Below are 27439 nucleotides of genomic sequence, written 5' to 3'. Positions count from 1 at the left end.
AAACCTAGATCTCAAATTACTTGTTTGAAATGAAAAGTGTCCAAATCTATCCTAAGTTTCTCTTTCCTAAGTTTGGGAGATTGCTCCTAGGAAAAGGAGACATGTACCTTTCCATGACAGCCAGGCACTCCTTTCTCCAGGTAAATCGACTCCCTCGTCGCAGTCGGAAGGTGCCAGATGTAGCTGAGACTGGGGGAGGCGTTTGTCTCCATTCCGGGTCCTCTATTGGAATGGGCGCGGGTCTCATACTTAGTGTAGCTCCTGAAATAAATGAGACTTTTTTGGGCAAATATCTTGCAATTTACTAAAACCTATATGACAAATATATCATGAAATCAACAATAAACTTTTGCCCCTTCACTGGAAATTGCAGGCCCAATACTTTTGGTATTTATATTTTAAAAACATTAATTGACCAAAATAAAAATCCAAGGAGACAAAAACTCTTCCTTAAAAAGTCCATCTATTTTACTTTACTTTGCTTATTTTATTTTATTTTGCCACGCTGCATGGCTTGCAGGATCCTCGTTCCCCGACCAGGGATTGAATCTATGCTCTCAGCAGTGAAAGTGCAGTGTCCTAACCACTGCACTGCCAGGGAACTCCCCCATTATTATTTTAAATGTCATTTTTTTCAGTTAGTCATTTGTCTTTTATCTTTGTTTATGTCAATTTTTGAAACAAAGCTCAAAATCTGTCTCTTCAGGGGAATAAGGACATACGGTCTTTGGCCCAGTGACAACCCTTAATCAGAGTATCTTCCTCTGAAAAATTTCTCTTGAAATTCCTACTTGACAGTTTTAATCTTTCTGAACAATGTATCCTACACGTTCAGAACCTTTCATTACCATTCAAAAGACTTCTTGTTGTTGAGAAAATGGAGCCCTTTAATCAATGTATGCAGGTAGGAGATGAATTTAAAATAACACTAATTGTTGCAAGCTCTTTTAAAAAAAGTCAAATATAGCATCAAAAGAAGAGATGCTATTTGATATGTTTTTAGTCTATTAACTAATTCAGATCTCCATAAGTCTACTACCTGTTAATGCTATACTATTTTTTTACCTCTTAAATGTAATAAAACCAATGGAAAAAAATGTACAATTGAGACATTTTACTAAATCAGACTAGACTTTTCTCAGCCTGAACTGGTGATAATGCATGTATGCATATATTTCTTTCTTCATAACAGGAATTATACTCTATTTATTGTACCTTGCAATTAATACCAAGGGTAGCATTTCTACTTTACTACACACAGATTTGTTTCTTGATGTCCCCTTAATGGCTACATCTTTATATGCACTGTCTCATACAGATGTCCAATATTTCAACCAATCCCGATTTTCCTTTCCAAACCTGTTGTCCTGCATTCTCTCCCATTCAAGTAAATGGCATCCCTATTCTTTAAATTGCTCAGCTCAAAAATCTCAGAATCACCTTTGCCTCTGCTATTTTTCCCCACCTACTATATATCTAATGCACAGGCAAATCCTGTCAATTTTATCTTCAAACTATATCCAGAATCAGACGAATTTATATTACCTTCACTGCTACCACTTTAGAGTAAGCCAGCATCATCTCTCCTAAGCATAATTCCCTGGGATAGGTTCCAAGGATGGCCCTTCACAATAAGTCACACCTCCTGGTAATCATGCCCCTGAATCTGAGCTGGTGCTGTGACGCCTTTTGACAACATGGACATAGTTTGAGGCTAGGTCATAAGGAGCTTTGCAACTTCTGACTAGATCTCCTGGAATGCTGGTTCTGGGGGAAGCCAGCTGCCATATAAGAAGTATGACTACCCTGAGACCACGATGTTGTAAGGAAGCCAAAGCTAGCCACATGGAGTGAAAGATGCCCAGTCTGCCTCCAGGTGCTCCTGTGAAACCCACCCAGGTGCCAGACATTTGAGGAAAAAAGCCAGTTTGGACATTCTAGCTGCAGCAGACACCATGTGGAGAAGTGTAGAACCCAGCTGACAGAAATAAGGCCCTAGACATACAGCCCTAATATAGTTGTGTGGTAGCCAGCTTCCAAGGTGGCTCCTAAGGATTGCCAACTCCTGGTATTCACCTCGTTGTACCAGGATTAGTTTATGTGACCAATAACATATGGTAGAAGTAATGATATGCCACTTTCAGGGATTAGACTGTAGAATACACTGTGGTGTCTCTGTTGCTGCTCTGGCTCTTAGATCACTTGCTCAGGGGAAAACTAGCTGCCATGTAGCAAGAACACTCAGCAAGCCAATGGCCAGGCCCATGTGGAGGACCTGCTATCTCTGGCCAATAGGCAATAACGACCTGGGGCTTTCCAAGACTCATGGGAGTGACCTTAGAAGCAGACTGTCCTGCCCTGGTGACTGCAGACCTGGCTGACAGCTCGACTACAATGTCATGAGAACTCTGAGCCAGAACCTCCTTAGCTAAGCTGCTCCTGAATTCCTGACCCACAGAAATTGTGAGATAATAAATGTTTGCTGTTTTCAGCTCCTAACCTGTAGGGTAATTTGTTACACAATAATATAGAACTAATATAAGACATCACAACCACCTCCAGTTGTTTATTTCCCCAATTCCCTGACACACTGAGTATTATTAGTATAAGTGTTATTAATTATTCACATTTATAAATTTGGCAGACAAAAAATTCTCTTTAATATATAAAGATTTCACTATTAGTAAGAATGAGCATCTTTTCCTGTTCCTGACAATTACTTCTCTTGTGAATTTATATCTTTTGTCCTTTTTTCTTTTGAGTTACTCCTCTTATTGGTGTGTAGATACCATACCAATTGCTAGTCATATAGATTGCAACTATTTTTCTCCAGCTTTTCATTCATCTTTTTATTTATGATGTTTCGAGATCTTAATTTTTGTACAGTCAAATCTGTTAATCTGTTCTTTTATGGTCAATGCATTTTATATAACTCAGAATACTTTTATAGTTTTTACTTTTGTTTGAACTCTTAATAGATATATGATTTCCTGTCATGTGTGATGTAAAGTAAATATCTGACCTCTTCCTCAAATGGGCAAGTGTGTCACCGACACATTAGAGACCTACTGGCTTAAAAGGTGTGGCACATTCTGGTCTTCTGCCACACTGCCACACTCGTTCATTTACATATTGTCTCTTTTTGGTACTATAATGCAGAGTTGCGTAGCTGTGACAGAGACCACACAGCTTGCAAAGCTTAAAATATTTACTATCTGGCCCTTTACAGGAAGAGTTTGCTAACCCCTGATTTAAAAAATTCCTGTCCTACACACTATGAAACTCTAAACTGAAACCTTTCTTTAGGTAGTTCAAGAAAGAGGGATCCATTCTGCCAAAATAACTTGGCAATTAGGTCTGGGCTCAATTCAAAGTTAACAAAGTTTAGGCGTAAGAAGTAACTATGGGTCTAGAGGGTTTCAAACTCCTTGTTTTGGTACTTTTCGGGATGCAAGCAGGATTGACAGTATAATGAGGGCTCTGGAATCTACCTAAGCTAGATTATATAAGCTTTATTCTACAGCCATGATAAAAGGTCCAAAATGGAGCCAAACTTGCTACCATGGCTAATAAAGACAGAGGTAGAAATGACCTGGTTAAGGCAGCCAGGTCCTCTCATCCAAGGTCTGGCTCTGGTAAAAGGATAGAGGGTTTCAGGGCTTCATTGGGTGGAGGGTGAGAAATAGGTCAGTAAGTTGCTACTAGTAGGCCATATCTGTAACTATGGCATGCTTTCTTAGAGTGATAAATGGGCACAAATAAAACAAAGAATACAAAGAATCTTAACTGAGTCATGAGGTTGAAGGAAATGAGCCAACTGATAATAATGGTTCTTCCCTGGTATTAGGGTTTATTGGTAATATAACTATGCTTCTTTACAACATCCTGTATTGTCCAGGTTTTCTATAAAAAGGAAACTTAGATGAAATAAAATTGGTCAGGAAGTCAAAGAAAGGGGGAGAGAGGGAAGGAGGAAAAAAAAGAAGAGAGAGAAGTAAGTAATGGCCTGGTTACTTTAAAAGAAATCAAGGCAAGTTATGCATAGAAGGTGGAAACTCCGAATAATTTCAAACTTGTAAACATACTTAATTTGAAACATAATATTATCATATTTCTTTTGAGGTTTTTGTCTTGTTCCTTTTTCTTTTTCAATGTAGTAGTATTTAAAAATAGCAGAAGAGGGCTTCCCTGGTGGCGCAGTGGTTGAGAGTCCGCCTGCCGATGCAGGGGACACGGGTTCGTGCCCTGGTCTGGGAAGATCCCACATGCCGCGGAGCAGCTGGGCCCGTGAGCCATGGCCGCTGAGCCTGCGCGTCCGGAGCCTGTGCTCCGCAACGGGAGAGGCCACAACAGTGAGAGGCCCGCGTACCGCAAAAAAAAAAAAAAAAAACAATAGCAGAAGAGGGAATTAATTACCAGGTGGTCCAGTGGTTAGGACTCTGCGTTTTCACTGCCGAGGGCATGGGTTCGATCCCTGTTTGGGGAACTAAGATCCCGCAAGCCGCGTGGCAAAAAAAAAAAGCACAAGAAAAACTCTGGAAACACTACAACAGATTTGTTCTAGAAACCTGTTCCTCTTGCTTTGGTTGAAACAGATGGAGAGCAATGAATAACCCAAGAATGGGTTCACAATTATGCAGGAACAATGTATGTAAGAATTTAAATCCCTCTGAAGTAAAATACAGGCATTCTAGATTGGCTAAAGAACCCACTATTTTCTTCCCTATAGGAAGCGTGTTATCTGTGTTCTCTACAGAAACGGTTTTTTCTCCACATTATATCTGGGTCCCCATTAAGACAAAATATTGCAGATTTATCTAGCAGATCTAAACCCAGAGAAAACAAAACTCTTCCTAATTTGCTGATAGATTTTAACATTTTGGTAACTGTTCTCTTTGCATCTATAATCATCTTCTTGCTTATCAGGGTTACTTTCGGGTGAGCCTTTGCCAATCAGCTAATAAAAGAATGACTACAAGCATGTTATTACTGCTCCATTCATAGACACTAGCTTCTCCAAAAGTAATTTTTCATCTTCCCCCACATCATAAACATGATTTCCCTGAGGCTCTACTCCCTGCAACAGTGAAGGGAGGAGGCATACTCTGCTCTCCAAATTTACTTCATGTGCAAACTTTATTTAATTGTTTAATTTAGAAATATGCAGAATCACCGCCATGAGCCAAGAAGAACTCATCAAACCCTGTCTGCTATAGTAATGTTTAAATTAGACAAGAGAGAGGACTGTTGAGCTTAATTTGATTAAATAAAGGGGCTCTTGATATCAACCATACTGAATTTAGTACTCACTGCTTTTTAAAAATAGGCATTTTCTTGTAAATGTTTTCATAAGAAACAAGATAAAATGTATTTGATCAGTTTCCATCAGCCTATTTTATTCATAAGCCTTGGCAGGCTTTAGATTATGCTGGGAAATTCTGGTGATTGGTCTGTTTAGCAGAGAACTACACTGTATCTATAGGATTATCAGTAAAAATAACCTAAATATGCACTCTATTATTTTTCTTGCTGAGTCCACTAAAAGAGAGACTAAAAAAACCTATTCAAATGGATCCAGAGTGAAGAGGTTGAAAAAGAGAAGAACATCAATCAACGTATACAGAGAGAAATGCTCTGAGCCCAGGGATAAAGGCACAGAATGTACAAATACTTTTTGTTTTTTTTCTAAATGCTTAAATTTAGAGGGAAAAAAAGTACTTTTTCACCGTGTGAGTGTCCTTAATTTTGCATTTTTTCTCAGAATATATGCAAAGTGATGGTACCATTTACATTTCTTCCAATGAGCTATCTGTCCTGGACAGAGAAAAAACATGAAATAAAAGAACTATCAATAAAAATCACTGACATCTTATTTCTCTACCTAACTGCCTCTCAAAAGCAGGTCTGAACTATGTAAACCTAGGTTCTTCAGTTGTTTTATATCTTAAAAGCTATTAACAAGGTAGATTAATTTCTTTTTTTGCCTCTCTCCCTCTTTGCCTCCCTCCCTCTCTTATTTTCATTACACTTTATATGTATTTTTGGAATATACAACACAAGTGCATGGAATAAAATTTAGAAAGACACAAAAAGGTTACATAGTTAACAGTGTCCCTGCCACTCCCATCCTCCCCTTCTCTCAGTTCCCCGCCACAGAGCTATTCTTATCAGTTCCTAATATACCCTTCCAGAGATGTTCCAAGTTTATATAATCACATGTGTGTGTGTGTGTGTGTGTGTGTGTATTCCCTACATAAATGGCAATATACTATATCCATTGTTTTCTACCTTACTTTATTCACTGATGAATTTGATATTCCTACATATAAATTCAATTCATATAAAGCCACCTTAAAAAAAATTGCTATATAGGGCTTCCCTGGTGGCGCAGTGGTTGGGAGTCTGCCTGCCGATGCGGGGGGCACGGGTTCATGCCCCGGTCTGGGAGGATCCCGCATACCACAGAGCGGCTGGGCCCATGGGCCATGACCGCTGGGCCTGAGTGTCCGGAGCCTGTGCTCCGCGGCGGGAGGGGCCGCAACAGTGAGCGGCCCATGTACTGCGCAAAAAAAAAAAAAAGCTATATAGCCTCCACAGTATTCCATTATACAGATATACCATAATTTATTTAACCACTTCTCGACTGAGGGACATTTAGTTGGATTCCAATCACCTCTGCAATGACTTGCAAAGAAAATTCTGATGTATTATATAAAAGTGAATACTGACTAGACACTGGATAAGGTATTCTTAGATGCTAATGTAATGTTAGTTCATCTTATCACACAATATTAATTTGGAACTATCATCATATAATAGTTCCAAAGTGTCCATGAAATAAGAATAAATTCTTTAGCTAAAACCAAGGGTTATTTTAAACTCAATAAAATAAAACTGCATTTATCTAGAAAAAATTCTATACCATATTAGCTCTTTTAATAAAGGTGAAAGTGCAAAGAAAAACTTTAAAAAATTAAATTTCAACTGGTAATATCCAATTACTGTTGATGCAACAAAAAGGACCAATTTGACAATTACAAACTTATCCCCTTCTTTTCAGCTAACTCTGAATTACATCCTACAGAAAACTAGACTACAAAGAACTGGACTAGGAAGCTAGAAAGAACTCAGAACTAGAATGGATTTGATTCTTAAATAAAAAATAGGAAGTCCTTTTACAGGGGGACAGTTGGTAATGCAACTTCATAGAAAAGCAAATGCATATAATTAGGGGTACTTACTGTTAAAAGGAGGAGGCACTATATCCTTAAAGCAAAAAACACCTGCTAATTAACAGCTGGATGAATGCTGTTAGCCCTTTCCCATTTTCCTGTTAAAACTGGATTCCAATAGTAGTATTCCACAGTCGGCAGTGCTGTCAGATCAGCTACAACAATGCCGACATGATAGTCCGCCTTCCTGCTTGTAATGAATTCATTTTCCTGGTATCCCAGTCCCTGTCTGAGATTGAAGTCCAGCCCTGAAATCCAGTGTGGTAATTTAGCTTTACCAGCTATGATTAGATTACATGTCAGGCACTGATCTAAGTGCCAAATCCAAGAGACAAAAATCCCTTCTCTTATGGAGGCTGATTACCTGGCACAGTTGGACTTGTGTTTGTCTTTCAAATTCTTCATTGCTCTGCTGTATATATTTTGGAACATCTTAACAATCCCTCTGATACTCCCCCTGGTAGCCAATTGCTGGCATGTGACCAGGTTTATGAAGCCCTTGGGCACAGTTCCTTATTTACCTAGCCCAACTCTTGTTATCAATATCATAGCCTAAGCTGCTCTATTAAACAGACCAAGTGCCAAGTTTTTGTTCCTTTCCATCTGATTTGCTCTGCTGTGAGTCACGGGAGAAGTCAGCTCTTTGGGAAGACTGCCTAGAGCTCAGATGGAAGTGTTGCCTCAACATGAGTCTTTAGACTGCGCTGTCCTGTATGGTAGCCGCTAGCCACACGTGGTTATTGAGCACTTGAAATATGGCTGATTGCAGATGGCATGTGCTTTAAGTGTAAAATACACATTGTATTTCAAAGAAAAAGAAAGAAAAGGAAAAAGAGAGAGAGAGAAAAAAAGGAAGAAAGGAAGGACTGAAGGAAGAGAGAGAAGGAAAGCTCTCAGTAATTTTTTGAAGTGTTGATTAAATGTTGAAGTGATAATACAAGCATAAATATTGATACATTATCAAAATTAATTTTAGCTATTTCTTCTTTTTAAAATGTGGCTACTAGATAATTTAAATTACATATGTCATTTGCATTATATTTCTACTAAACTGTGCTGTTTTAGAACATTTAACTAATGGCAGCAACAACAGAGTCATTATTTTGAGAGGTTTGCCTGTATATCTAGATATCATTAGAAAAATATCTAAAAAGGGAAGTTCCTCTTTGTAGAAAAACTGCCAGCTAGTAAATATTGAAGGAATGCTAGATTACATCATCACCATTTTGCAATCCCCCATCAGAATAACTGATTCAGGTGAGCATCATCAATGGACGCTAAGACCACTGGCAAAGCTTGTTGCAGAAAAGGCTATTCATCCAGCGGCAAAGTAATGCCCTACAGATTATTTAAAAGCTGCAAAAACAGGATCCGGTGGCCACCACTTTAACAAACAATCAAACTTAGTACATGAGTAGTGCTACTACCTGACACTACATACCTCTTGACATGTGGTAACGTGAGGTATACATTACCTACAAAGCATTTTGCCCCAATGTTTTATTGTGAAAAATTTCAAACATACAGCAACAATGAAAGAATTTTATAGTGAAAATCTGTACCCATACCATCTAATATTTTACTATACCTAGTTTATCACATATCCATCTCCCTATTCATTTTATTTTGATGTGTTTCAAAGTTAACTGCAGCCATTAGTAAATGTCCTCCCTAAACAATCTATGAAGTACTCTTGTCAAAAACTATTTAACCTGAATCTAATCAAGCCTCTAATCCTAACTTCCAGTGTATGTGAAATACACAGGCTATAGAGGAATAAGTTAGTCGACACTAGGAGGATACAGAAAAGCCCAGAATGTGAGACATTCTGTAAGGTTAGATGGTTTAAAAAGTTTATGTCATGAAAGAAAAATTTTAAGTGACTAGTTTTAAGACTCTAAAGAGACATAACAAATTCCAATCTGTCAACCTAAATCACATACTATTTAATGAAAAAAAAAGCTGATAAATCAGCAATACAGGATTAACAGATACAAAGTACTATACATAAAATATATAAGCAACAAGGATTTACTGTATAGTACAGGGAACTATATTCAATATCTTGTAAAACCTATAATAGAAAATAATCTGAAAAAATATATATAATTGAATCACTTTGCTGTACAGCTGAAACTAACATAATATTGTAAATCAACTATATTTCAATTAAAAAATTAATTCTAAAAAAGTTACAAAAGACAATCTTGCAACAACTAAAGAAATGTGAATATGGACTGAATATTAGGTGTTATTATGGAATTAAAATTAATTTTCTTAGATGTGATTGTAGGGGCTGTGGTTATGTAGGCGATTACCCTTTTTTCAGGAGACGAATGCTAAAGAGAGAAAGAGTATGTGTTTGTATACACACATACATACATTTTAAAATTTATTCATTTATTTATTTTATAGGGAAAAACAAATATAGCAAAATGTTAACAATTATTGTATCTACGAAGAGGATAAACAGGTGTTAGCTGTGCTGGTCTTTTAATTTTTCTGTATATCTGAAATATAAAAAATGGGGGGCTGGGTAGATTAAAAAATTCATTGCGAAGAGATTGATACGGTCTGTTCTGTTTTGTCTGCCTGAGCCTTTCAAAGTGATCTTTGGGAAAAAAAATCTAAGCACAGATACACACACACACATATGTCTCTATAACATTATTTCCACCTCAGAGCCAATGCTATTATTAGCTAAGAGCCTTCAATACTCGATATTCGAATTGATAATTTAGTCTGTAAGCAAAGGCTTTAATGCTGTAGTACTACAGAAGATAGTTCAATCACAAGGTTAAACTTGAGACAGATCTCACTGCCACCAGTCTGTGTAATGTGTAGATTGAGGGAGTCCATCACAAACTTCAGATTTTACTTATATACCACCATTAAAAGCATCCTGCAATAGATCTTGCCTCTTCCTGGCAACTTCTGACACAAAGGTTTTTGTGATCTTTTTAAAGATTTCAGTCTATTTTCCAACCTACTGCTGCCCCCAAAGTCAACAGGGCAGCTTCACCCTAAAGCCCAAAGACACATTCATTACCCAAAATTAGAATTAGAGAAAATCATTAGCAGGAATCATTGGATATGGTATAGCATGAACAAAATAAAAGTATTAAATTTATATTACTAACTAAAACAAGATTTACAAAAACACATATAAAACTAGGTATGGAATCTTATATGTACCAATACCTATAGGTGAGGGAAAAAAAATTGGCTACTGACTATCATGACCTTTCTTTCAAATTATGGTTAGAAATGTCATATAACCTGGAAAACAAAGAGGCACCTTGGAGGAAGTAGTGAAAATGACTAGATAATATTAGACACTAAGCTAAAAATTGGTACAATCAGGGCTTAGGTTTTACAGTTAAGAGTGTTCTTTGGCATAAAGGAACAACAGTAAAGTATGAAACTACCTTGGGGAAGACAAACCAAGGAACACTATGGAGTGGAATGGAATCCAATTATGGAGTCAATAAAGTAATTAATTTATATTTGTCCCATTTCAGATGCAATAAAAAAAGGAAAAAATATTTACCAGGGTTTGTCTTTTCAAGCTGATACCATCGGTAAAACGCTCTTTTCTTCTGTTCACTCAGGTCTGATCCCTGCTGCAACAGCCAGTGAGAGATCCGGCTCTGACTGATACCTGTGGAGAAAGAGAAACAGCTGCTGTGGATACTGCAATTACAGGGAAGTTAATGAGGGATCTGTTGGTTCTAGGTTATTGGGTACTTTATTCTCTGTTAATTCTATAAGGAAGCTGCAACTTGAGCAAGGCTTTTAATATTGGGCTTCCTTGTAAAAGCTGACTGCAAGGATATATTCAGAAATGATCTATAAGAGGTCAAAGCATTTTACTTACCAAGACTTAAAAATGGTCTCTAAATTAATTTCTAAACCAGGTTCATGAATGTGAGATAAGTGAAGAGCTATCTAAATAACAGTTGTCAGAAGTTGATTAAGTTTGTGCTCCTTCAACCACCATCACCACCTCCACCCCGATCCTGGTTTAGAACATTAGAACTTTTACCAGATATTTGGAAGAAATAAAATCAAGCCAGCACATTTTGCTACTCATTACTGATACTGATAAAAAGATTGAGGGGCTGGGAAAGGAGAGGTCATTGAAAATACTCTCTTCAATAAGATTTCTGGACTATTTGTTAATTCATTCAGGCTAACTCATTTGTTAATTAATTTTCAGGCTCATTAGTATAGATAGCTAACAGTTGGAAGACTTTTAGAGTTATGCTACAATAGGACCTCTTAAGAAATCTCAAGAGGTAAAGATGTTCTTCTAACAGACTTAACAAAACACTGAATACAATACAAAGCAGTAGTTTTCAGCTATTACTAACAAGTTCTTGAAAGCAATAAATAAGAAATTGAAAGACCTCCATGTGGAAGGTAAAAAAGCATGTCTAAAACTTACTAGAGTATGAGAATAACATGCTTCTTCTGGTCATTATAGCTATTACAAAATGAATAATTCAACATACAACTGGCAAAAGCAAAGAATAATAGGAAATATAAAACTGTCTTATACACCCATAAGGCACTTTCCAAAAGACCATGCAGCTACCATAGAGGGTTAACAGTATATAAACTCTCCCAAGGAATTACTTATGGTAACTGGATAGTAATGAATACCACCTGTGCCAGCACCTGTTTAAAGCTGTAACTCACAACAGAAAGAGTGGTTATCATGAAGTAATCACGCCCCCTAACATAAGAAGAACCAGGAGGTCTGGTTATCACATTTAACTCATTAAAAGCAAGCCCCTAGCTTCTGTACTTTTAAAAACCTACTTAAAAGAAAATTTGCAGAAATGGGGGAGGGCAGTTTTGTTAAAAGTTGGGCTGAGAAGCATGGTTCTCTGATTGGAAACACCTTTCACTTTCAAAGGGTGAAATTCAAAGAGTCTTTCCAAAACCGAAGAGATTATATTCTCAAATCATTCACACAGCAGTTTTTCAATGGACTGAAGATCTATGTGATACAGGTGCTGGCAGCTATCTCTGTATGCTTGTTCTAAGAGAATGCAAATTATTCAGTATAATTAAATTGGCCATGTTTAGCAATACTTTCACCAAAAGTCTAGTTTCAAACATTATACTATTTTTCACATGACTTTTTGGGTTTTTTTGGCGGCGTTGCGGTGCACGGGTTTCTCATTGTGGTGGCTTCTCTTGTTGCAGAGCACGGGCTCTAGGCGCGCAGGCCACAGTAGTTGTGGCTCCGGACTCTAGAGCGCAGGCTAAGTAGTTGTGGTGCACGGGCTTAGTTGCTCTGTGGCATGTAGGATCTTCCTGGACCAGGGCTCGAACCCGTGTCCCCTGCATTGGCAGGTGGATTATTAACCACTGTGCCACCAGGGAAGCCCTCACATGAGTTTTTAACAAGAGTGAAGAAATCAACCATGTACCACCATGAAATCAAAACTGATTTTCATGTCAACAAAATGAAACCATTTTACATGGATTCTTACATTGGTATCATACTACTCAAAAAGAGAGGGAATTTGAGGAAAATCTGCTAATAAAAAACCCCCCCCCAAAAAAAAAAAACCCCAAATATATCGGTTCTGTTACCTACAGTATTAAATCTTCCTCAAACAGTCAGATCACACATAGAACAAACCACAGAGTCTACTAGACATTAGAGGTGTCCAGGTTCTGGCTGTGCTATAGTGGGGCAAGAGGGCAAAAGCCCAGCAAAAGGAGAGTAAATTATGGTATATTCATATAATAAGATACTGTGCAGACTTATGTTCTAAAATAGCCATCAAAACCAAACAATAGAAAACCAAACAAAAAGCCATCAACTCCAAGTGTTGGCAGGGCATATATGAAACTCTCATATTGCTGACGGAAGGGTAAAGTGTCAGGGCCCCTTTGGGAAACAACTGGGCAATATCTACTAAAGCTGAACATACGCATACCATATGATCTAGCAATTTCTTTTCTTGGTATACAGCCCACAGAAATGTGTACATACTCAAAAGAATATGTTCAAAAAACTCGTACTGGAAGGCTTATATGAGCATTGTCTAATCATAGTCCCCAGTTTGAAACAACTCAAATACCCATCAACAGGAAAATGCATAAACTGTGGTATTTATGTATTCTACTACAGACTACTACAACAAATAGAAAAAGGGAAAACTACTGCTACATGAAGTCACATGGATAAATCTCACAAAAATAATGTTGGCCAAAAATAGTCACACATACAGGTAAAAAAAGCCACGCACAATACTGTATGATTCAATTTACATAAAGTTTAAAAACAGACACAATTATATATATGTATATGGATGACAATCAGAATAGTGGTTATCTGTCATTAGGAGGGAGGAGGTTAATTACTGGAGGTAGGATGAGTAAGGCCCATGAAGTGACCAGCACTGTTCTTGATCTTGATCTGGATGGTGGTTACATGTGTGTCTTCACTTTGTAAAAGCCATTAAACTGGACACTTTTCTCTATGTTGTATTTCAATGAAGTTTTCCCAAGAAAGTTTTAAAAATTCTATGAGGTGTTAAAAAAAAAAAAAAATGGATATGTATCAATATGGAAAGATCCCCATGATATAAATGGAAAAGTATATAGTTTAATGAATACATATATTTTTACATAATCTACGTTGTTTTGTACAGTAACAAAAGCTCATATATAGCCAAAGATACACAATACGAATTTAGAGTGGCAGACTCTCCCTCCACTGTACACCTCTATATCGTTTTCTTAATCTGTCTACAAATATTTATTAACTTATTTTATTTTAGCCTTTCCCTATAAACACTACACACTTTATTGGCTGCTTTATAAACACTGTAATTAAGTTAAACAAAACAGAAGTGTGAAAAGAAGTTAATTTCAGCCTTCCCTGGCCAAGTCCACTCTGGGGTAATCAGTGTTAACTGTTAATATATGTTGTTCTACAATTTTCTCTATGTGTAATTATTAATTTAATAAAACAAAGGGAGAGAAGGTAATAAAGAATATCCTCCTGTCTAGTCTTTTGTGAGAGGAGGAAACAAACAAGGAACTTCTTCCCTGTAAACTTAATCTCAGTTTTCATAAGAAAACAAAGTAATAAAGCAAGCAGTTTTTCCAGAAAAGGCACTATAAAAATTAAATATGGGGCTTCCCTGTTGGCGCAGTGGTTGAGAGTCCGCCTGCCGATGCAGGGGACACGGGTTCGTGCCCTGGTCTGGGAAGATCCCACATGCCGCGGAGCGGCTGGGCCAGTGAGCCATGGCCACTGAGCCTGCGCGTCTGGAGCCTGTGCTCCGCAACGGGAGAGGCCACAACAGTGAGAGGCCCGCGTACCACAAAAAAAAAAAAAAAAAAAAAAATTAAATATGTACAATAATACATTTTACAATGATATTTCTTCGTTAGCAACTTGCTGATCGGTAGGGTTCCTTTAACTTTTCCTTCTGGGGCCGGTCCATGTCTTTGGAACTTCAATTGAGCTAGGTGTCAAAAGGCCCTGCAGCTTCTCTTTACTGTCAGCTCTGGTACCTCTCCTTCAGAGAAAATTTTCCTAACTCCCTTTACTTCCCACTGCTGAACACAATGTCATTCTCCACAAGTTTTAGCTCCTCAAAAGCTCTTTTCTACCTTTCACAGGGCAGAAGAAAAGAAAAATTTACATATAACCTTCATACACTGAGAGACTAAAACTAACCCCTGATTAATTTCTTTCCAATAAGAAAGTGATCACATTGTGTTCAAAGGATGAAAAACCCTTTTTGCCAGTCTCATTCACATTCTTTTCTGAGCTTCAGCTCCATCCTTCCAGTTCCTCAAATGCTATGCTCCCTTCCACCAGAGGGCTCTCCACCACAACGCATTCTTGTCAAAGTCCCTAGTACTACAAATTTAAATGTTTCTTCTTCCTCCAACTTCCTTTGGCACGTGACACTACTGACCCACTCACATCATCTTCATCCTTGGAATGCTGGATACAACTCTCCAACGCAACTTTTCAGTCAACTTCAGGGATTGCTTTGTTATCTCCTTACATGTTAGTGCCCCAAGATTCCATGTTTAAGCATCTTCTTTCATTCTACACACTCTTCCTTCGATCATCTCAACCATCAACAATCAGGGTTTAAAATATCTAAATACCAATGACTTCCAGAACACCAGACTGGTCTTTCAAACCATCTGCTAGACAGTTTCATGAGAATTTCCCACAGGTCTTCAACGTAGTAAACTTGATTCATTATCCTCTTCCTTTAAATCTGTTCTTCCTCCTGTGTCCCCCATCTCAATTTTATGTTCCATTCTACTCCTTCCCCCAACTCTCATATGCTTACTAAATCCAATCCCTTTCTCTTCCAAAATTTTTCGTCTCTCCAATCCTCATTCCAGCAGTTTGGAATCTCAGCCTCTTTTGCCTAGATAACTGAAATAACTCTGATGAAAAGAACAAGTCATCTAAGATCCACAAAGTACAAAATCCTCATGATCAGATCCTTTTTAATTAGAAGATCACTTCACAGATGAAAATGTGAAATGTGCTTCTTCAATTTCCTACTTGAGAGCTGCAGTCATCTCTGCAATTCACCTTCCACAGTGTGAGAGATATGTCTCAAAAAATTTAAGTTATAACACATGCAACCATTCTCCATAAAAATAACTCACAAATGCAGAGAAAAAAGCCCTTCCTCCATCTCTAACCCTTCTCTCATTCCCTAGAGGTATCTCTGTTTATTTGGTGTGAATTCTTCCAAACTCTTTACGATGCATTTAATACACAAACATGTACATATATATATTTAGGGTTTTTTGGGGTTTTTTTTGCGGTATGCGGGCCTCTCACTGTTGTGGCCTCTTCCGTTGCGGAGCACAGTCTCCAGACGCACAGGCTCAGCGGCCATGGCTCACGGGCCCAGCCGCTCCATGGCATGTGGGATATTCCCGGACCGGGGCACGAACCCGTGTCCCCTGCATCGGCAGGCGGACTCTCAACCACTGCGCCACCAGGGAAGCCCTGGGGTTTTTTTTTTTTTTAAACACACATTTGGAGTTATCCTATACATAATAAGTAGCAATGTTTCTCACATAATGTCTTGGAATTTTCTCACGTTATCACATTGTGAACCTTCATCATTCTAATGGCTACATGGTATTTTATATCAGAAATATACCATAATCCACTTACACATTTACCTGTTATTAGACATTTCAACTGTTGCTAACATTTTACTATTATAAGTGATGCAATGAACACTCTATGCTTATCTTTGTGTATATAAAGAAATATCTTAGGGCCAATTCACAGGAATGGAGTTTGATTCGTAGCATATGAGTGGCATTTAAGTTTGTGATGGATACTACCAAATTGTCCCCTAAAGAAGATTGTACCCAATTTTATATTCTAACCAACAGTGATGAGAATTTTTCCCTACATCCTCACCATTGCTGCTTATAAAATTTATTTTTAGAGTCTGACTTTCTTTTTGTAAACATTAACACATGCTCATTATAAAAAGAATTCTACACAATTCAGAGGAAAGTAGAACAATTAAGAGGAAAGCTAATTAAAAAAATGCATCCAGGGCTTCCCTGGTGGCGCAGTGGTTGAGAGTCCACTTGCCGGGGATGCAGGTTTGTGCCCCGTTCTGGGAAGATCCCACATGCCGCGGAGCGGCTGGGCCCGTGAGCCATGGCCGCTGAGCCTGCGCGTCCGGAGCCTGTGCTCCGCAACGGGAGAGGCCACAACAGTGAGAGGCCCGCGTACCGTAAAAAAAAAAAAAAAACAGCATCCAAATTCTTACCACTTATAAATAACTGCACTTATTACAAGATCACTCCAAGCATATGTGGACATAGAATAGGCAGAAATAATTACTAAAATGAGATAATACTACATGCTGAATTTTTAAATGTAAAAACACCAAATTTAGTTTGATTTGATTTTAACACAAGAAGAAAAATCTAAATAAACTAGAGAGAAGGATCTACTCAAATTTAGTAAATGCTTCTATAGGGGAAATGAGGTTCCTAAGAGTGCAATAAAGCAACAAAAAAGGATCATACGAAAACACTGGGAGGTTGGAAGCACTGTTTTCTAATTTGTGGGCAGTATCTAATGGCTCCTGGCTAAAAAAGCTAAGGAAATTAGCAGACTGTGATAGTTAGTCTCCAGGATGATTCCTAATGATCCTCTTGTTCTTCCTACCTTTGTGTAATCCCCTCCAACACTGCTTCAGGGTTGGTCTGTGCAAACAACAGAATACGGCAGAATATGGTGATTTCTAAGGATAGGTCATGAAAAGTTTCTGCTTTGCTCTCTCTTAATAGTTGGTTCTGAGGAAAGCTAGCTGCCATGTTGTGAGACCACTCAATTAGACCCATGGAGAAATCCATGTGGCAAAGAACTGAAGCATTCTACTAACAGCTATGCAAATGAGGTATCTTGGAAGTGAGTCCCCTAGCCTTAGTTAAGACTTAGTTAAGTCTGCTGATGACTGTAGCCTCCTGAGACACCCTGAATCAGAATGACCTGTCTAAGCTGCTTGACCTATAAAAACTAAGTGAGAGAATAAAAATTTAGGTTGTTTCAAGTTGCTAAGGTCAATGTAATCTCTTATGCAGCAATAGATAACTAATACACATACATATACTATACTTTCCCCATTTCCCTTCCCAGCCTGTACACCCAATTCCTGATATTTGGAAGATATTTTTGTGTAGTCAACATTTACATTCTGTCCTGGACTCATAATTCCCATAGTTGGTTACTCATAGTTGTAGATTTAAATGAATTCAGGATTTACCATACAGTTTCTCAGTTTTTCCATTCCTAAGCTCTGTATTTTTGCTTTTGTTTGTAACTGAGGCATATTTTACATACAGTGAGTGCACTGCGCTTAAGTGTATAATTATTTCCATGCTCCCTAAAAGACTCCCCTTGTCCTCTTTTCACTTAATGCTTAAATTTTATATTTTAAACTTAATTTTTGGTTAGTAAGATTTCTTCATCAAGCAATTTTTACCAGTACAGGTTTATTGGTGCTGCATTCCCCAGTGCTTGTATGCCTGTATGTTTGTCTTCCCTGTTTATACTTTAAGGACAATACTACAGGGGAATTTTTGGGGGGCTTAGACTTTCCTTTAAAATCTGTTAAATTGGCGTGATGTCAGTGGGTGGCAGAGTAAGGCCTTCTGAAAAGTTAGTCCCCCCAAACGCAATGATAGCAAAAGCTGCTCTACCATAAAAGCACTGGCAAAAGTCAAAATCAACTTTTTCAGAACTCTGGAAATTAACCAAAGGTGTGCAACAATCCAAAGAGTATTTATTCAAAAAAAAAAAAAAAAAGCTAAATTTTAGTAAGACCAGCTATATGACATTTTAACTTGAACTATGCTCATTCCCATCATCCCAGCATTGCAGTAGACTGTATTCTTGTAATCACAGTGAAAACCAAGAATGGTCTATTAGCCACTGGAGAGGGAAAGACAGGTTTGGAGTTCTCCCAAAACACCATTCTAAGAGAACTGTTATTATTTGACCTGTTTGGCACCCCCCTGGAAACTCCCATTTGCAAAGCTCATTCTTATTTGACCTTATCCAGACCTCATTCAGTGTGAATAGCCTTTTCCCTCGGAGGGGAGAAGGAAGCAAAGTGGTTTGCAGAAAACAATCAGTGGCAATCATTTAATATTGCAGGTGCCTGAGGTGATGATGATAACAGTTGGGGCAAACAAGGAACTGAACAAAATATTTAAAAAGCTGAGGAATTCTTAAGATGTCTATGAGGGTCTTTGAAAAGCTCTGATATAATTCTGGGAATTTAGAAGGCCAGGTGCATGCACAGGGCTGTGCACATGCCTAGGTCTACGTGCATGACCGGGGCAATGTGCATCACAGGAAAGAACTATGAAGGCCCTAAGCTCTTGCCTCTGGCTGACTTTGAGACATGGTGCAAAGAGAAAGTGAAGGGTAAGGTAGAATTATAAACTGCCTGCCTGAGCATTAAAGGCATGCCTCAATATATGTACAAAGCTCCTCATCAAAGCTGGGAAATTTATTGGTTCCAGGCATTTAAGGAAATCTCTGTCCAATAATTAGCTGACTACTAAGCTAACAAGGAAGAGACTTCAGTAGCCACACACCACAAAGAATACTGACTTTACAGGATTAGTCCAGGAAAGTCACTAAACAAAAAGCAACAAAAACAAACAGCAACAACAACAAATCAAGGGGTGGAGAGGAATCTGATTTCAAGAGCTTCCACATTATATTATTTAAACTGTCTAGTTTAAAACAAAACAAAACAAAACTTATGAACCATGAAAGGAAACAGTAAAGCGTGGCATGCATAGTAAAAGAAGCAGTCAATAAGAAATGCCTTTGAAGAAACCCAGATGTTAGACTTACTAGACAAAGATTTAAATCAGCTATTTTTAAAAACTAAAGAAAAAATGTCTACAGAATGAAAAGAAAATATGAGAAAAATGCATCATTAAACAGAATATCAATAAAGAGGCAGGAATTACAAGAAGAATCAAATAGAAATTCTGCAGCTAAAAAGTACAATAAGTAAAATGAAAAATTTACTAAAGAAGCTCAATATCAGATGTTAACTGGCGAAAGAAATAGTAAACATGAAGACGGGTTGATTGAGATGATCTTTTATGAGAAAGAGAAAGAAAAAATAATGAAGAAAATAGCAGAATCTCAAAAACTTGTGGGACACTGCCATGTATACCACCATACACATAATGGGATTCCCAGGAGGAAAAGAGAGAAAAAGAAAAGAAAGAATACTTGGAAGAATAATGGCCATACAATTGCCAAACTTGATGAAAAACACTAATCTACACATCCAAGAAGCTCAATAATCTTCAAGTAGGGTAAACTCAGAGAGATCCACAGCTAGAAACATCATAACTTGGTTTTTGGGGTTTTGTTTTTGGTTTTTTTGGCCATGTTGCGTGGTCTGTGGGATCTTAGTTCCCCGACCAGGGACTGAACCCATGCCCCCTGCAGTGGAAGCGCGGAATCTTAACCACTGGACCACCAGGGAATTCCCCATCATAAATTGTTGAAAACCAAAGTCAAAGAAAAGTTGAAAGCAGCAAGAAAGAAGTGACTTATTATGCACAAGGGATGCTCAATAAGATTAATAGCTGCAGATGGTAACTAGATTTATTTTGGTAATCATTTTGCAATGTATACAAATGTTGAATCATTATGTTGTAAATCAGAAATTAATATATTGTATGTCAACTATACTTCAAAAAAAAAGATTAATAGCTGATTTCTCATCAGAAACCATGAAGTCATAAGGCAGTAGGATGATATATTCAAAGTGCTGGAGGAAAAAAAAAAGATCAACAAACAAGAACCCTATATCAAAAAAAACTATCCTTTCAAAGCAAAGGAAACGTTAAGACATTGCCAAATGAACAAAACCAGAGAGAATTTGATGCCAGAAGACCTGCTGTACAAGAAATACTAAAGAGTGTTCTTCGGGCAGAAATGAAAGGACTCTAAACAGTAATTCAAATACACTTGAAGAAATAGTGACAGTAAAAGTAACTACATATGTAAATATAAAAGACAGTATAAATGTATTTTTTCTTTATAACTTATTTTTTCCCTATTTGAATTAAAAGAAAACTGGATAATGCAATAATTAAAAATCTAAGTTGATGGGCACACAATGTATAAGCATGTAAATTGAATGGCAACACTGGCACAAAGGAGGGGGTAGGGAATGAAGCTCTAAAGGAGTAAAGTTTTCCTATACTATTGAAATGAAGTTGGTATTAATCTGAACTAGGTTATTATAAACTAAGATATTTATGGTAATCTCCAGGGCAACCACTAAGACAATAAATTTTTTAAAAAACAAAAGAAATGACAAGGGATTTAAACCATACACTAGAAAATACGTATTTAACACAAAAGAAGTAACTGAGCAACAGGAAAACAAAACAGACACGAGACATACAAAACAAGTGATACAATGGCAGATGTAAATCTAACCTGATCATATTTACATTAAATTTAAACGGATTATACACTCCAATAAGAAGACAGAGATTGGCAGAATGGATTAAAAAAACACGATCACACTGTACACTGTTTACAAGAGATACATTTTAGATTCAAAGACATGAATAGACTGAAAGTAAAAGAATGCACAAAGATGCACCATGTAAAGAGTAACCAAATGAAAACTGAAGTAGCTATACTAATGTCAGACAAAATAGACTTAAAGACAAAATTTGTTACAAGAGACATAATAAGGACATTTTGTAATGATAAAAGGGTTAATTCATAGGAAGACATAATTAAAAATATATATGCACCAGTCAACAGAACCCCAAATATATGAGGCAAAAACTGACAGAACTGAAGGGAAAAAAAGACAATTCAACAATAATAGTGGGAGATTTCAATATCCCATTTTCAATAATAGAACAACTATACAGAAGATCAACAAGAAATAGAAGACTTGAACAACAATATAAACCCACTACACCTATCACATGTTTATAGAACATTCCACTCAACAACAGCAGAATGCACATTCTTCTCAAGTGCATGTGAAACATTCTCCAGAACAGACCATGTTAGGAAATAAGTCTCCATAATTTTTAAATCAAACAAAGTATGTTCTCCAAACACAATGGAATGAAATTAGAAATCAATAATAGAAAAAAATTGAGAAATTCACAAATATGTGGAAATTAAACCACACAGTCCTAACCAATGAGTCAAATAAAAAAATCACAAGGGAATTAGAAACTACTTTGAGATGATTAAACACACACACACACACACACACACACACACACACACACACACACACACAAACCACAAACCAGACTGTATGAGATGAAGCTAAAGAAGTGCTTAGAGGGAAATTTATTGTTATAAATGCCAGTTTAAAAAAGAAAAAGATCTGTAATCTAAGCTTTCACCTTAAAAAATTAGAAAAAGAAGAGCAAACTAAATCCAAGACAAGCAGAAGGAAGAAAATAATGTAGAGGAGAAAGAAATGACACAGAAAATAGAAACAGGGTAGTAGAGAAAACCAATGAAATAAAAAACTGGTTCTATGAAGAGGTCAATGAAATTGAGAAACTTTTAGGTAGATTTACAAAGCAAAATGAGAGAAGACTCAAATGACTAAAATCAGGAATGAGAGAAAGGGCATTATTACTGACCATTACAGAAATAAAAAGGATAATAAAGGAATTCTAAGAACAACTGTATGCCAACAAATTATATAACATAGATGAAACAGATAACTTCCTAGAACAACCTGATTCAAAAAACAGAAAATCTGAATAGATGTATAGCAAGTGAAGATACTGAATCAGTAGTCAAAAACCCTCCCACGAAGAAAGGTCAGATGGTTTCACTGGTAAATTCTACCAAGTGTTTCAAAAATAATTCACACACACACACTAACACCAATCCTTCACAAACTTCCAAAAAAATAGAAAAGGAGGAAACACTTCCCAACTCATTCTATGAGGCCAATATTACCCTGATACCAAAACCAGATGAAGACACTGCAAGAAAACTACAGATCAATGTCCCCAGTGAATATGGATATAGAAATTTTCAACAAAATACTAGGAAACTGAATCTAACAACATATAAAAAGGATTATACACCATGACCAGGTGGGATTTATCTCAGGAAAGCAAAGTTCATTCAACATATGAAAATCAGTCAATGCAGTATACCATATTAACAAATGACAAAACCCATGAAATTATTTTAATAGACACAGAAAAAGCATTTAACAAAATCCAACATCCTTTCATGATATAGAACACTCAATAAGCTAGGAATAGATGTAAACTTCTTACCTTGATAGAGTACATCCATGAAACACCCACAGCTTATATCATACTTAGTGGTAAAAGACAGATAGCTTCACCACTATAAGATCAGGAACAACACAAGGATGTTGACCCTTACTACTTCTATTCAACATAATAGGGGAGGTGCTAGCCAGGGAAATTAGCCAGGATAAAGAAATTAAAAGGCATCCAGATAGAGAAGGGAAAAGTAAAATTACCTCTGTTTACAGATGATATGATCTTGTATATAGAACTCTGAAGAAATACACGAGTGCATGCACACAAAAAACTATTAGAATTAATGAAGATGTATACCAAGGCTGCAGGATATGAGATCACCATACTGAATTAAATATTATTTCTATCCACTAGCAATGAACAATCCAAAAATGAAATTCAGAAAGCAAGTCTACTAACAATAGCCTGAAAAACAATAAAATATTTAGGAAGAAATCTAACAAAAGTAGCACAAGACTTGCAAAGTGAAAATTACAAAACACTGTTGAAAGAAACTGAAGAACACCTAAACAGAAGAACATCTTATTTTCACGGATCTGAAGACTTAATATTGTTAAAATGACAATACTCCCCAAATTGATTTACAGATTCAATCTAACTCCTACTAAAATTCCAGCTGGCTTTTCTACAGAAATCCTAAAATTCCTATGGAAATTCCACAATTGCCAAAACAACCTTTAAAAAGAAGAACAAAGGTGAAGAACTCACACATCCCAATTTCAAACGTACTGTCAAACTACAGTAGTCAAGCCTGTGTGATACTGGCATAAGGACAGACATATAGGTCAATGAGAGTCAGGTAATAAACCCATACCTTTATGGTCAATTTATTTTTGACAATGGTGACAAGAAAACTGAATGGGAAAAGAATAGTCTTTTCAACAAATGGTGCTGGAACAACTAGATACACACATGCCAAAAAAAAATGATGCTGGACTCCTATCTTATATTGTATATAAAAACCAACTCAAAATGGATCAGACCTAAATATAAGAGCTAAAATTATAAAACTCTTAGAAGAAAACATACATAAATCTGTGTCACTCTGTATTAGGCAATGGTTTCTCAGCTATGACATCAAAAGCAACAACAAAAAACTGGACTTCATCAAAATTAAAGTCTTGTGTACTTCAAAAGTCAGTAACAAGAATGTAAAAATATTTGCAAACCCTGTATCTGACGAGGGACTTGTATCTAGAATACATAAATAACTCTTACAATTCAATATAAGAAGACAAAAATTCAATTAAAAAACAGGCAAAGGATTTCACTAGACATTTCTCAAAGGATATGTACAAATAGCCAAAAAGCACATGAAAAAAATGCTCAATATCATTAGTTGCTAAGTAAATACAAATCAAAATTACAAGATACCACTTCATAACCACTAGAATGGCTAAAATTAAAAAGGCAAATAATAATGACAAGTGTCCCCATGAAGATGTAAATCAATCGGATCCCTCATACATTTATGGTGGGCTTGTAAAATGGAAAACTTTTGGCAGTTCTCCAAAACGTTAAACATAGAATTACCAAATGACCCACAATTCCATTCCTAAGTATATTCCAGGAGAATTTGTCTACACAAAAACCAGCACACAAATGTTCATAGCAACATTATGCACCATAGCCAAAAAGTGGAAAAAATCCAAATGCCCATCAACTGATGAATAAATAAAATGTGGTATATCCATACAAAGGAAAATCATTCAGCTATTAAAAGGAATGAAGTGTTGACATATGCTACAACATGGATGAACCTTGAAAACATGCTAAGTGAAATGAAGGGAGACACAAAGGTTTACATGGTGCATGAGTCTGTTTTATGAAATGTCCAGAATTCTGTCTACAGGTAAATCTACAGAGACAGAAAATAAGTTAGTGATTGCCAGGAGCTGGGGGAATGAGGGACTGGGGAATGTTTGCTTATAGATATGGGGTTTCTATGTTGAACTGTTCTATATAGGAATATTCCCATTATTCTTGTTGCCTCATCCTTCTAGAACTGTTACCTTTAACCAAAGATCCAGGATCAACCATTCAAAACTAAGATACTTTCAGGGCAACTTGTTACCTTATCCAGGATGGAGGAGGCATGTGTCAATGCCTATCATTTTCTTTTGTTTTGATTCAGAATTCTTATTTGATTTAGTCTGTGTTTTAAGGTTCCAGTTACCGCTTCACTGAAGACGGAAGTTTTTAAATTTTTGTTTATTTTTATTGTTTATGGTGGGTCATGATGAGACAGAAATGGACAAAAGAATTATTCTACTATTTTTAACTAGCAGTATCCCTCAATCTTTTTAAAGTCTGCTGATCTAATGGGTAAAAAAAAAAAACCTGTTAACTTGTAGTTGATCTTATTTAATTTTCTTTTTGTATGTTTATTGGCCATTTATATTTCATCTTCTATAAATTATATACTGAAAGCTTTGCAAATTTTTCTGTTGGGTTATTTGTTGTTTCCATAATAACTTGCAATTGCTCTTTTGATATTTACAGATACCAATCCTTTGCTCTTCATATTGCAAATATCTTGCAGTGTAAATCTTGTTTATAGTGTCTTATATTGGATATATGCTTAAAATTTTTATACAGCTAAATTCATCTAACTTTATCTTTTGGCTTTTACGTATTACTTAGGAAAAGCTTTCCTACTTCAAAATAATAAAAATATTCAAAACAGTAACGTAAGGCCTTTTATCCAGCTTAAGTATATATATATATATATATATATATATATATATATATTTAAATATATATATTTTGCTCTTTATTCCATATGGAAACTGATGTCTGTTTCTAGTGTGATGTTGAGACCTATTTTTATTTTTTCATTTTCAAATAGACAACCAATGGAAAAACATCACTTCCTTACAGATCTGAAATAATTCCTTTACTTAAACTAAATTTCCCAACATACAAGGATATATTAATGAACTCTGTTCTGTACAAGTAATACATCTATCAATCTGACAATATGATCTTTATTTAATTACTCTAACCATATAGTATATTTTAATATGTGGCAGGGCAAATTTGTTCAAACTCCTTCCTCTGTTCTTTTTAAAGAAGGTCTTAGTTATTCTTATGATTTTTTTCTACAGATGAACTTTAGAATTATGTAAAAAGCAACAAAATCCTGTTGTGGTTCTGACTGCTGTCAAAGAGCAAACAGGTGATACTTGAGTTGAATCTGGCCAGTACACATTACTGTTGAGCCTGTGACATGGTATATGTTTTAAGATTGGTGCCTAAAAATAAAATCAGTTACCTCCCTCCCACACCTTAAGACCCATTCCCTTCCTCATTCCACCTAACACATATAGAGCTGCATTATTCTTTTAACGATAAACAGTGCTCTATAATATGAATGCACCATAATTTATCCAACTAGTCCCCTACTGATGGACACTTAGGTTATAAATAGCCTTTTGCTATCATATAATATGCTGCAATAAATATTCCTGCACATTCATTATTCTAGACATAAGCAAATATTTCTATAGGATAAATTCCTCGAAGATAAATTACATGGTCAAAGGGGGTGTACATAAACATTAAAAAAAAAATGTTACACATAAAAAAGAGTAACTGCATTAAAAAATAATATATCATCAAGTTGAAGTGTTATCTAAATCTTTATCTAAACAAATTTTATTATTTAATTTATTAAACAAGTATTTAGTTAGTGTCTGTGTGTGAAATAATGGCAAAAAATGGTTTAAAATAGTTACTGAATTGCTAAATGTTAATTGTGGGTTGAAAATTATAGTCTTCAGAAGATGGAATGCACTTTTAAAAAATGGTGATAATTAAAAACAGTGACAATGTAGGCATATATCAAAACATTGCATTGTACAGCCTTAAATATATACAATTTTTATTTCAAAAAATGTTTTAAAATAAAATAAAAGAAGAAACAGAACAGATTTAAACAGGCAATTCACACAAAGGACATGTAAATGGCCAATAAATACGAACTGATGTTTAACCTGAACAGTAATCAGGGAAATGCATTTAAAACTGCAATGATGAAAATTTTTAAGAGAGTAGATCTTAAAAGTCTTCATCACAAGAAAAACGATTTCTGTAACTATGTATAGTGACAGATGTTAACTAGACTTGTGGTGATCATTTTGTAATATATACAAAATTCAAATCATTATGCAGTATGCCTGAAATTAGTATATATCAATTATACCTCAATAAAAAAATAAAATAAAACTGCAATGAAATACCATTTTACTTCTATTAGGTTGGCAAAACATGAAAAAGTCTAACAATATATCAATTATTGGCAAAGATGGAGAGCAATGGTTAGA

The 27439-nt window shown here is 36.2% G+C and overlaps 1 protein-coding gene across 12 annotated transcripts in view; it reads right to left on the bottom strand.

Moving 5' to 3' along the window:
- HMBOX1 (homeobox containing 1) overlaps nt 1-27439 on the bottom strand; it is a 187409-nt gene that overhangs the window by 49298 nt on the left and 110672 nt on the right. For all 12 annotated transcript variants that reach the window (XR_003428979.1, XM_027088015.1, XM_027088019.1 and 9 more), the window contains exons 5-6: nt 10783-10893; nt 108-261 (exon numbers count right to left, since the gene is read on the bottom strand). Coding sequence is in view for 11 of the 12 variants with exons in the window: in XM_027088015.1 (XP_026943816.1) it covers nt 108-261; nt 10783-10893 (265 nt within the window). In the remaining variant the exon portion in view is untranslated. The remainder of the gene's footprint in view (nt 1-107; nt 262-10782; nt 10894-27439) is intronic.

This window comes from Aethalodelphis obliquidens, unplaced genomic scaffold (assembly GCF_003676395.1).
Source record: "Aethalodelphis obliquidens isolate GAN/ISIS:26980383/991018 unplaced genomic scaffold, ASM367639v1 scaffold61, whole genome shotgun sequence".
NCBI lineage: Eukaryota > Metazoa > Chordata > Mammalia > Artiodactyla > Delphinidae > Aethalodelphis > Aethalodelphis obliquidens.
This window is presented reverse-complemented; position numbering and strand designations above follow the sequence as displayed.